Here is an 11,490-nt window from a genome sequence, read left to right as displayed (position 1 = left end):
ATTAGGCACACATCAGCCAGGACTTTTCCAGTTGGAGGGGTAGGAAGCCTCAAGCTCTCTGAAGAGGACTTCGATGCTTTTTCCAACTGGGACTAGGTAGGACTCCTGGTTGGCTACAGAATCCCTGGCCACAGGATGATTTAATGACTTCTTCTCTCAAGCCCACCGAAATGGCCCAGAAACCTTGGTCGCTTTCCAGGGGAGAGACCAGTAGGACCCAGACAGGGCCTGGGGCGTTCCCCGTGGGGCGGGGCGCGCCTGACTCACTGCTACCAGAGGGCAGGAGCGCAGGTGAGCAACCGGAGCGGTCCCAGCGCCTCCGTCTCCCTCGCGCCCGCGCAGCGCTCCACCCCAGCCTGGGGGACGGGCGGAGGCTCTGGCCCACCGCCCTTGGGCTTCGAAGAGGAGTGGGCGGCGACGTGGGAGCTCCGGGACTGTGTGGCCGTGCGGGCCCCGGCAGGGTGCGCTGAGGCACCCGGGCTGCCACCGCCCGCAGGCGCTGGGCGCTGGGCGCGGCGGCCGCGGGAGCCGCAGGTGGTTCCCCGGGCCGGCCCTTTTCTCCTCCCCCTTTCCTTTCTTTTGCCTCCCCTCCCTCTCGCCCGGTGTCGGCGGCACTTCCCCCGCTTCCTCCTCCCTCTCCAATCGGGAGGGAGGGAAGGAGCCACCGGCTCTTTCCTGCCTGCCTGCAAACTTCAGCGGGACTCCCGGCTCCACTCGCCGCCGCGGCCACTGCCGCCCGCTCGGGAGCTGCTCCGGGAACTTCCTTTCGCTGCGCGGCAGGGCAATCCCGGCTGGTGGGAGGACGCCACCAGGCGCCGGGCGGCTTGGACCCCCGATCCCTTTCCTGGGCTACTGCCCGCCCGCGAGTCCGCTAGTCTGTCGGTGCGTCCTTCCTGCCCGGCCTCTCCCCCGCCGGCAGGAGCCGCGGAGCTTCCCCTCGGCGCCCAGCCGCTGCCTGGGACCTTTCTTTGTGTTGCATGCAGACTCGCGCCCCGCGCCGACGGGGGGCGGATTAAGGGCTGCGCTCGCCCGGGGCGGCCCGCGGCGCCGCCGGCCGGAGCCGCCCCCCGCCTCGCGCCATGCCCTTCCACCAGAGGACCGTGGAGCCCGCGCGGTTGCGCCGGCCCGAGTTGGTGGAGGCCGGGGCCGCGCCACTCTTCCGCTCGCTGGAGCAGGTCAGCTCGCATGCCCTAGTCTGCCTGCTGGCGCAGCTGGCCGACCTGTCGCGCTGCGCCGGAGACATCTTCGGCGAGCTCGAGGGCCAGGCAGTCGCGTTGGGCCAACGCACAGCTGAGTTGCACCGCCGCCTGGAAGCCCTGCACGCCGCCGCCGCGCGCCTGGACCACCGCCGAGTGAAAATCCGTGAGTGGCCGGCGGGTCGGGGGAGGGGAACGCGGCGGGAGGCGCGGCCAGATGCTCCCTGCTGCCCCCTGGCGGCGCGGGTTCGGCTCTGGGGCCGCTGTGTGAGCCAGGAGCCCCGCGAGTGTAGGGTTCTCGGGTGGGGGCTGCCTGACCCGGGAGGGAGGCAACGCAGGTAGCAGGCGCGTGTGGCACCCTAGGTTTCTCGGCTTCTGGGAGATTCTTGGCTACCTTGGTGGAATGGGCGCGGAGTGTGACAATTGGGCTGTTCTGTCCTCTCTCTCAGTGAGAGAAGAGCCGCGGGTGCTGTATACAGAGGAGCAACCATGGGAAAGTGGCGGGGGAAGAAGGTAGCCTATTTGAGAAGCAAGGGTAGAACACTGACATGGATATACATTCTTTAGATTTCTGGAGGATCTTTTTGGGAAAGTCGGGGGATCTCAGCAAGCGTTGAGTCGGCTTGTTACCTTTCTGCCTAGCCGCGTGTTGTACCTGTGTTCTTACCTACAAACGAAACTGTAGATTTTTCAGTTCAGGTTTTTTTCCTATTGGCCCTGAATTTTGTTTCCTCTCCCAGACTGACCCATCAGCTCTTTGTGATTCAGAGGATCTTGACCTTGAGCTGAGACTCTATTCATTCATCTTTGTCTGGCCTCCTCCAACCCTGAAAATCAACTCTATGTCCTGACACAGTGATCTCCCTAAACACCCATTTCATCTCACCAGCTTAACTGGCTCTGGTGAATGAAGCAACTGGAATTTCCTGCTGTCTCAAAGCAGAGAAACTTTGTGTGATGTCTATTTGGTTTCTCCCTTTTATGTTCGTGGACTTGGTCATAATCCTGAGTGTAAACTGGAGATGGTTGATGGATTGTAGGGTGGAGGGGAGATATTGGTGTAACGCCTAGATTTCAGCAGCTCAGGATGAAATATTGCCTCACTTAGAATCACTTCATAAGCAATCTTGAATAGCTTGTTTTCCAACTTGCTAGAAAAACTTAGATGTGTGTATGTATATGTGTATGTATGTGTATATATATATATATATATATATATATATATATTTTAATTTTAAAAAATACTTTTTGTAGTTGTAGATGGACAGAATACCTTTATTATATTTGTTTATTTTTATGTAGTACTGAGGATTGAACCCAGTGTCTCATGCATGCTAGGCAAGTGCTCTGCAACTGAGCTACAGCCCCAGCCCTATATTTTAACTACTCTACAGTCTAAGAGTTCAAACTTTCAATAATTCCGGTAAGATTGCTTGCTATAATACCATCTTTCTCCAAGTTGTCCAGTTATGTGATGGTCTTACATTTTTATAGTTCACCTCTTTGATTGTGCTGTCAACACATTCTTATAAATTGTGGACAGCTCCTAACCTAGGTGAGTGGGAGGGGATGAGGATGGGAATCAGTGATCTCATGAAGTTGGACGCAATCGGAATATATCTATCTAATGTGAATAATGATCTGTGCATAAGGATGTATTGTCCTAGAGGAATGTCACAGTCAACATGGCGATCACTAGTTGCTTCTATGTCTTTTCCGTAGGATATGTGTACATGGGTGAATGAGAATTTCACCCTTGACCAACAATGTGATGAAGCAAATCTGACTACTGGATGAACTAATCTATTGTGGGAATTAAAAACAAGAGGAAGCACATTCTATTTAATGGAATGAAGTGTTGCCTGATTCTAGAATCAGAAAAGAAAGCCAATTAAGATCTTTATTTTTTATTTTTATTTTTGGCAGTACTAAGAATTGAACCCAGGTGTTCTCTACCACTGAGCTACCTCCCAGCCACCCCCTCACCCCTTTGCCCACTTTTAAAAGTTGGAAACAGGGTCTTGCTGAATTGCCCATGCTGGCATTGAATTTGTGATCCTTCTGCCTCTGCCTCCTGAGTCACTGAGATTACAGGCGAGTATCACTGTACCCAGCTCCCCAGCCCTTTTTTTGTTTTCTTTGGTACTGAGGATTGAACTCAGGGACACTTTAACACAGAGCTAAATCCCTAGTGGTTTTTTAAAAACATTTTTTAGTTTTGTATTTTGAGACAGTCTTACTGTTGTCCAGTCTGGCCTCCAGTTTGCTGAGGCTGGCCAGTTTGCTGAGGCAGGAGGACTTGAGATCCTCCTGTCTCGGTCTCCCCAATAGCAGGGATTACAGGCCTGTGCCACTGTGCTCTGCCAGTTAATATCTTTAAACAAAATAAAACCAAAAACAAACAAAAAAGCAGTGGGCTGTGGGTTTAACTCAGTGGCAGAGTGCTCAACTAGCTGGTGCAAACCCAGGCCCTGGATTTAATCCCCAGTATCTCTAAGAAGAGGGTGGGGTGGGTGGGCCAAGGTGGGAAGGAAAGCAGAACCAAGAAAAATTCCTGAAAGTCAAGAACTGCTTTGTTAGTTTTGTTTTGCATCTAAATATATGACTTTTCTCTCCTTTATGTGCATAAGTCTTAGTGGGCTACATGTCCATAACCAGAAATTACCTAAATTCTCTAAGTTAACTAAGGTTGTTCTTATTATAATGACTGAAATAATTCATTTCAAAACTTTTAATAAGTTTGAATCTTAAATGGCTTTGATTTTATACCAGAAACCCTGGCTAATCATTTTTTTTTATGATCACAAAAGAAGGCTTTTATTGAATATAATTATGCCTAAGAGTATAAGTGCATATACAGAAGAAAGCTGAACTATAAAGACATTATTAGTTTTTGTGGTTTTTTTTTCTACCTTTGCATGCTTTTTTATATGCCAGAAAGCAAAGAACTGCCTATTCATTCTTTCTATTTAGCATCTGTTAGAATTCTTTAAAAACAATGCTTCAAACCTATTCCTATGTAAAAGTTACAGTTTGAAGTTATTTTAGTCTTGTTTTAGGCAGGTCTTCAGAATAATATACTCCATTAGTATGTGTGGACATCTAAGATTCTTAGACTTGGAATTGACTCTGAAGGCCATTCATCTGTTTCACGAACACCTAACCAGAGAGGAAATCCAGGCCAAAAGAGTTGGAGTGTTTCACCCTGGATTAAGAGATGATGAATAGTACATCCCTTCTAGACCCCAACCTTCAGATTGACCTGCCTGCTGTCCCACTGCTTATGAAGCTTCCCTTTAGGTCTGTGTCCAAATAGAGAACAAAGTGTAGATATATTTCATAAAAGATCTCCCTCAGAGCAAGTGATGTTCCAGCTAGCTTCCCAAAAGCCAGGGGGCAGGACAGCACAATCATTGGTTGATGGGGCTCTTCTGTAATATAAGATGTCATTGAAATGATTTTTAAATGTGTAGACTATCTTTGCTATATACAAACAACATTTTGGTCCTATGGGTCAGTCCTGCTGGCCTCAATGATTTTTTTTTTAATATTTATTTTTCAGTTTTCAGTGGACACAACATCTTTATTTTTATGCGGTTCTGAGGATTGAACCCAGCGCCCTGTGCATGCCAGGCAAGCACGTTACCACTTGAGCCACATCCCCAGCCCATGGCCTCAATGATTATTAGGAATATTTCATCAAGCTTATTATTAAATGTTATGGATAACAAGTCATCCAAAATAGATTTTTGTTGTTGTCACAAATTGGCAAAGACACACATTACTATTCTCCTAGTCATTGAAGGCTCCCCTTATGATTTCTTTGACATCTCCAGGCTGGGAAAAGTGTTCCTATGGCACTCGCCTGGCCCCAGGATGAGCATCAGTATGTGTCTTCATCATCCATTTACCAGGGGCACTGAAATGGTATATCCGTAACAGCTTCTCTCTGCCAGATAGCAAGCTCCTTGAAGCTAAGGATTGCCATAGTTTTGTTTTTCTTGAGCATAGAATGGTGCCTGGAATGTAATACCTTAATAAATGTTTGTTCTGAACTAATACAAATGTTTCTTAGTGCTTTTTGTCAGGAAGAATAACTACAAAAGTCTTGGGGAAAAAATACTATTATTTTTCTGTTGCAAATCTAAGTGAGCAAGACAGTTACTTAAAAAAAAAAAAAACAAAAAAACAAAAAAACTTTAATTTCCTATCTTTTAAAAGTTTTGAACTCAGCTGCCAAAATCTCCTTTCTGTAAAAGTCAGACTTCATTAATTTTGCTGACAAAATAAGGCCTCATTGAAAATAAGTGTGATGGTGTATGCTTGTAATGCCCATAGCTTGGGAGGCTGAGGCTGGAGGATAACAAGTTCAAAGCCAGTCTCAGCAATTGACTGAGGCCCTAAGCAATTTAGCAAGACCCTGTCTCTAAATAAAATATAAAGGAGGGTGTTGGGGGCCCGCAGCCGAGTTGGAATGGCCCCTGGCATTTTGCTGGGGTGGTGGTGGTGGGGGGTTGGCACCATTGGGATGATGATGGTTAGGTTGGGCTGTGTGTGATTGCTGTGGCTGGATGGTGCTGGATTGAGGCGGGCTGTGTATTCAGTTGTGTATTGGACCCCTGCTGTCCAGCAATAGGGCGGCTCCTGCTGCCTCAGACGCAGGCCCGCTACTTTTGAGTTCTCCCGGAGGTCCCGTTGAGTTCCCATTGAGCTCTCCCGGGGATTCCTGGAGAGTTCAAGTGGTTGGTGGAGTTCTGGTGGAGGGAGTTCCAGTTGTTGTGGGGTGTTCCTGGAAGGGCCGGTGGGTGGCGTTCGCGGGAGTTCGGAAATAAAGTTTGTTCCTGCTTGAGTGGCTCCTGATTTGTGCCCAGCCAGACTGCAGCAGAGGGTTAGGGATGTGCCTCAGTAGTTAAGCACTCCTGAGTTCAATCCTTGGTACCCAAAAGAAAAAAAAAAGTAGCAACCCCTAGAAATGTGAATAGTTATATCTGGGCTCTGTGAACAGTCAAAAGAGACTTTGCTATGCAGAAATCAATGCAAACTGAACCCAAGGGCCTTGTTTGTTTATTTATTTATATATTTATTTGTCTATTTATTTATTTTGATGCCAGGATTGAACCCAGGGACATTTAACCACTGAGCCACATCCCCGGCCCTTTATAAAAATATTTTTTATTTTGAGAAGGGCCTTACTAAGTTGCCGAGACTGGCTTTGAACTTGCAGTCCTCCTGCCTCATCCTCTGGAGATGCTAGAATTACAGGCATGCATCACCATGCCTGGCTTCTGTTTTATATGTATATTTTTAATCTGTGTGTATGTGTGTGTGAGATAAATAGCTTTCCTGAGATAAAATTATTACACTATATAATTCACCCACTTAAAGTGTACAGTTTGGTGGTTTTTAGTATGCTCAGAGTTGTGCAATGTAACCACAGTCAATTTTAGAACATTTCCATCATTCCAAAAGAAAGTCTCATGTTCATTAGCAGTTATTCTCCATTTCCTTTTAACATTTCCACCCCTAGACAAATGGTGAATCTACTTTCTGCCCCTATAGATTTGACTAGTCTGGATATTTCATACAAGTGGAATCATACAATATGTGGTACTGACTTTCTGCACTTAGTACAGTGTTTTACAGTTGAAGTCCCCCCTGGCCCCCTTATTTTTCTTTCTTTCCTTCTCATGGGGCTGGGGATTGAATCCAGGGCTTCTTGTTAAGCAAGTGCTCTACCACTGAGCCTAGATTCTTAGCCCCATGATTTATTTCTTTTTATAATTAATACTAACACTTCTCATGCAATTCTTTCATGATTAAAAAATCATGGTGGCACACCCTTGTAATTCCAGCTACTCTAGAAGCTGAGGCAGGAGGAATGCAAGTTTGAGGCCAGTCTCAGCTATTTAGAAAGAACTTGTCTCAAAATAGAAAAGTTAAAATGGCAGAGGTTCAGTAGTAGAATGCCCCTGCGTTCAATAATAGAGGGAAAAACAAACAAACAAACAAACAAAAAGTGAGGCTTTACAGAGGAAAAAATGGAAGTTCTAGAGTTGGTAAGAGGTCTATACAAGACAGACTTGAGTCTTCTGATTTTGAATCAAAAACTCTTTTCACCTTAAATGTACTATCTGGGATTTGGGGGGTTAACTCAGTGGTAGAGCTTGTGCTTAGCCCTTGTAAGCCATTGAAGCGCTTCCCTGGATGAATGAAATGTAATTGTTGAAAAAGATTAGGAAAAGATGGTTTGTTTGCCTTAAAAATAAAAGTTTTTAGAAAACCAGATTTTTTTTTTTCCTGTTGGAGTCCATTAGTGAGCCACAAATGGTGGCTCATGCCTGTAATCCCAGTGACTTGGGAGGCTGAGGCAAGTTATAGACCAGCCTTAGCAACTTAGAGAAACCCTATCTCAAAATAAAATAAATAAAAAGATGGGATGTAGCTCAATGATAGAGTGCCCTGAGTTCAGTGCCCCCTGCCAAACAAACAACAAAAAACGGATTCCAGAAATGTTCCAAGTTGAGAGAGGTTGGCTGTACTGCACAACCATGGGGAGCTCTTCACATCATATTATGTGCTCAGCCTGTGCACCTGTACATGATGGCCTTGGAACACTGTATAGTTTTTAGAGGTGAGCTATATGTTGTTCAAGATAACTGGTTACCTGGGGGTGTAGCTTAGTGGCAGACATGTGTTTAGTATGTGTGAGGTTCTGGATTCAATACCCAGAACCCACCCCACCAAAAAAAGATAGCTGGTTGGCAGAAAGATCCTATAGGCCCTGTCTTTACATAAACAGGTATAAGAATTTGACAGAGTAGGCTCATACTTCTGAGTAGTGTTTTAGGTGTTAAGTGCATTGTCCTAAGTCACAACAGACTGTCCTCTGACCTAACTAGAAGTTTGGCTAGTCCTGATGTCAGAATGTCTTTGCTTCCTCAGAACAAAACTTTTCTGCAAAATATTTCTCAGAGTTCTAAAGATAGCATAGAGACTTCTCTGTTGTTGTTGTTGTTCTTCTTTTTTTGGTACTAAGGATTGAACCCAGGGGCACTTTTTATCTTTTCTTTTTTCTTGTTCTTTTTTTTTTAAAAATAGGATCTTGCTAAATAGGGCCTCACTAAATTGCTGAGGCTGGCTTTGAATTTACAATTCTCCTGCCTTAGCCTCCTGAGTTGCTGGGATTACAGGCATGCACCACCAGGCCTGCCACTTCTCTGCACTTCTAAGAACAAGTTATGTGGCTAATTTTGTGCCTGCTTATATATGTTCCTCTCCAGTGAAATTGGCATAAGACTTGATTTCATTGAAACATTGCATCTGGATGTGTGCCTATAACACCAGCCACTCGGGGCTGGGAGTGGGGGGGGGGTGAGACAGAAGGATTGCAAGTTCAAAGTCAGCCTCAGTAATTTAGTGAGACCCTGAGCAATTTAGTGAGATCTTGTCTCAAAATAAAAAATAGAATGGGATAGGGTTGTGGCTTAGTGGTGAAATGTGCCCCTGGGTTCAATCCTCAGTACCAAAAAAAAAAAAAAAAAAAGAAAAGAAACACCACATACTATAGAGAATGTTTGTGAGGATGTGGCTTCCACCCACCTCTAATCCCTGAATAGTCCTTAAATTTATTAACAAAAACTGATGGTAGCTAAGTGGGCAGTTGTACCATTCAGTTAAAGAGGCTGTGTGAGATCAAGCAGTGTTTCCTACTTGCCTAGAACTTATGTTAAAAATAGAGATTCCTTAGCAGGGCATGGTAGTGCACATCTGTAATCCCATGCTGAGACAGGATAATTGCAATTGAGACCATCCTAGGCAGTTCATTGGGACCCTATCTTCAAATAAAATTTAAAAAGGTTTGGGGAAGTACTTCAGTGGTAGAGTGTTTACCTAGTAATTGCAAGATCCTGGGTTTCATTCCTAGTACTGTAAACAAAACAAAACAAAATTCCCAGACCCTTTCAAAACCCTGTTGAGCCTGTCTCTAGCATGTTTAACAAATGCCACAGTGTTCTCTGAGCAGGCAAATTGAGGACCACTGCAATGGGCAGATGGACAGGAGAGCTTTGTATATTGGGAATTGAGAAACTTGAGTCTGGCTTCACCTCTGCCATGTTCTGTTCTTTTCTTCTTCTTCTTTTTTTTTTCTGTACTGTTGATTCAATTCAGTGGCACTCTATCACTGAGCTATGTCTCTAGTCCTTTTTTCAAGTATTATTTTGAAAAAAGGTCTTGGCCTGGCTGACCTCAAACTTGTGATGTTTTTGCCTCAGCCTCCCAAACATCTGGGATTATAGGTGTGCATCACTGTGCCCAGTTTGTGCTAGTATGCGGATTTGGACCAGTTTATTCAATGTTTCTAACCCTTGATTTCCTTATCTATAAAATAGACATTTCAACTAAAATAATTACTGCAGGCTTTTACAATTTTTGGCATTTTGTGATTCAATCGATAAATTAAAAATTCATTTACTTATTTTAAAATCAACAAATGAAGGTCAAATAACATTTATGCTGTATACATTGTGGAATGGCTAACTACAGCTAAGTAACATGTCTTACCTCACTTTTTTTGTGGTGAGAAAACATAAAATTTGCTCTTTGAAGATTTTCACATATATAATACATTGTTACTAACTATAGTCACCTTTCTGCACCTTTTGAAATTCTTCTTCTTTTTTTTTTGTACTAGAGATTGAAGCCAGAGCTGCTTAACCACTGAGCCACATTCCCAGCCCTTTTTGTTTATTTATTTTTATTTTGAGACAAGGTCTTGCTAAGCTACTTAGAGCCTTGATAAGTTACTGAGGTTGGCCCTGAACTTGCAATCCTCCTGTCTCAGTCTCAGTCAGAGCTGATAGGATTATAGGCGTGCACCAGCACACCTTTATTTCTCAGCACAAATTTTGTATCCTTTTCCCGATATCTTACTCTACCCACCCACCTCTTCCAGCCCCAGGAACCAACCATTCTCTCTGCTTTTATGAGTTAGATTTTACTGTTTGGTAATCAGAAGTTTTACTATTTGAAAAGATAAACTTGTGAATACAATTTTGATAAATAATCTCTCTCAGATTCTTAGGAAGGGGAATTTAAATAAAATCTTTGTGTCTGAAATAAACTCTATGGCCAGAAGGACTCTATCAAGTAAAATCACATTTATTTATTGGTTGCAGTGCTAAGGATTGAGCTCAGGGCCTCATGCATTCTAGGCAAGTGCTTCAGCACTGAGCTGCACCCTCAAGTAATATTTTAAAACAGAGAGATCGTGTGGATTTTTACATGTTGGAGGGTTATTTACATCTTCCCAATAGATCAGTCAGCCATTTGTTCAAATTTGTGTATATTCTGCCTACAGTAAACTAGATTCCTCCTCATCTTTAAAAATGCTAATAGCATCAGGGAAAGAGAATTGCATTTAAATGCACTTGCCATATGTTCAGAGTTCTAAAAAAAAGTGTTAATTTTTGAATTATGAGAGTGTGTCTTTTAGGTCCGAACATCAGTCTACTCATGATTCTTTGGAATATAATTACCTGGCATAAAACACTACCTACATTTAGGTTGAAATTCTTTATTGAGCAATAATCTGGTTTTGTTATGTTAGAGCAAAAACCTCATATTAAAATTTCAACTGTATTGTTTTAGGGTTAGGACTAACAAAGAAATTTAAATAAAGAACCATTTAGTTTGTTAATATCTGGAAAGAATATTTGGAAGCAGAAAAATAATGCAGTGTTTTGTTTTGAGACTGGATGTGATGGCGCATGCCTATAATTCCAGCAGCCCAGGAGGCTGAGGGAGGAGGATCGCAAGTTCAAAGCCAGCTTCAGCAAAAGTGAGGCACTGAGCAACTCAGTGAGACCCTGTCTCTAAATAAAATGCAAAATAGGGCTGGGGATGTGGCTCAGTGGTAGAGTACCCCTGAGTTCAACCCCTGGTACCCTGTCCCCATACACACACCAAAAAAAAAAAAAAAAAAAAAATCAAGTTTCTTTTTTGGTGCCAGAGATGGAACCCAGGGGTACTTCACCACTGAGCCACATCCTCAGCCCTTTTTGTTTCTTTAAATTTGAGACAGGATCTGGCTAATTTGCTTAGGGTCTTGCTTAGTTGCTGAGGCTAGCTTTGAACTTGCTATTTTAGCTTCCCAAGTTGTTGGGATCACAGGCATACTCAGCAAAAATAAAGTTTTTTTTTTTTTTTTTTTTTTTTTTGTGGTGCTAGGGATTGAACCCAGAGCCTTGTGTATGCTAGGCAAGCACTCTACCAACTGATCTGTATTCCCAGCCCC

General features: G+C 44.1%; 1 protein-coding gene across 1 annotated transcript in view; it reads left to right on the top strand.

The window, feature by feature from the left end:
* Positions 1-549: 549 nt before the first annotated feature.
* Positions 550-11,490, top strand: part of LOC131424429 (NHS-like protein 2) — a 66,174-nt gene continuing 55,233 nt past the window's right edge. Inside the window, exon 1 of the mRNA XM_058581562.1 lies at positions 550-1,362. Within this exon, the coding sequence (XP_058437545.1) occupies positions 1,080-1,362 (283 nt within the window). The 5' untranslated portion in view covers positions 550-1,079. The remainder of the gene's footprint in view (positions 1,363-11,490) is intronic.

Source organism: Marmota monax, unplaced genomic scaffold (assembly GCF_021218885.2).
Source record: "Marmota monax isolate L192 unplaced genomic scaffold, Marmota_monax_Labrador192_F-V1.1 WCK01_AAM20220418_F8-fsc00030, whole genome shotgun sequence".
Lineage (NCBI taxonomy): Eukaryota > Metazoa > Chordata > Mammalia > Rodentia > Sciuridae > Marmota > Marmota monax.
Note: the sequence above shows the minus strand (reverse complement) of the source record. Positions and strands in the feature narration are given on the sequence as shown.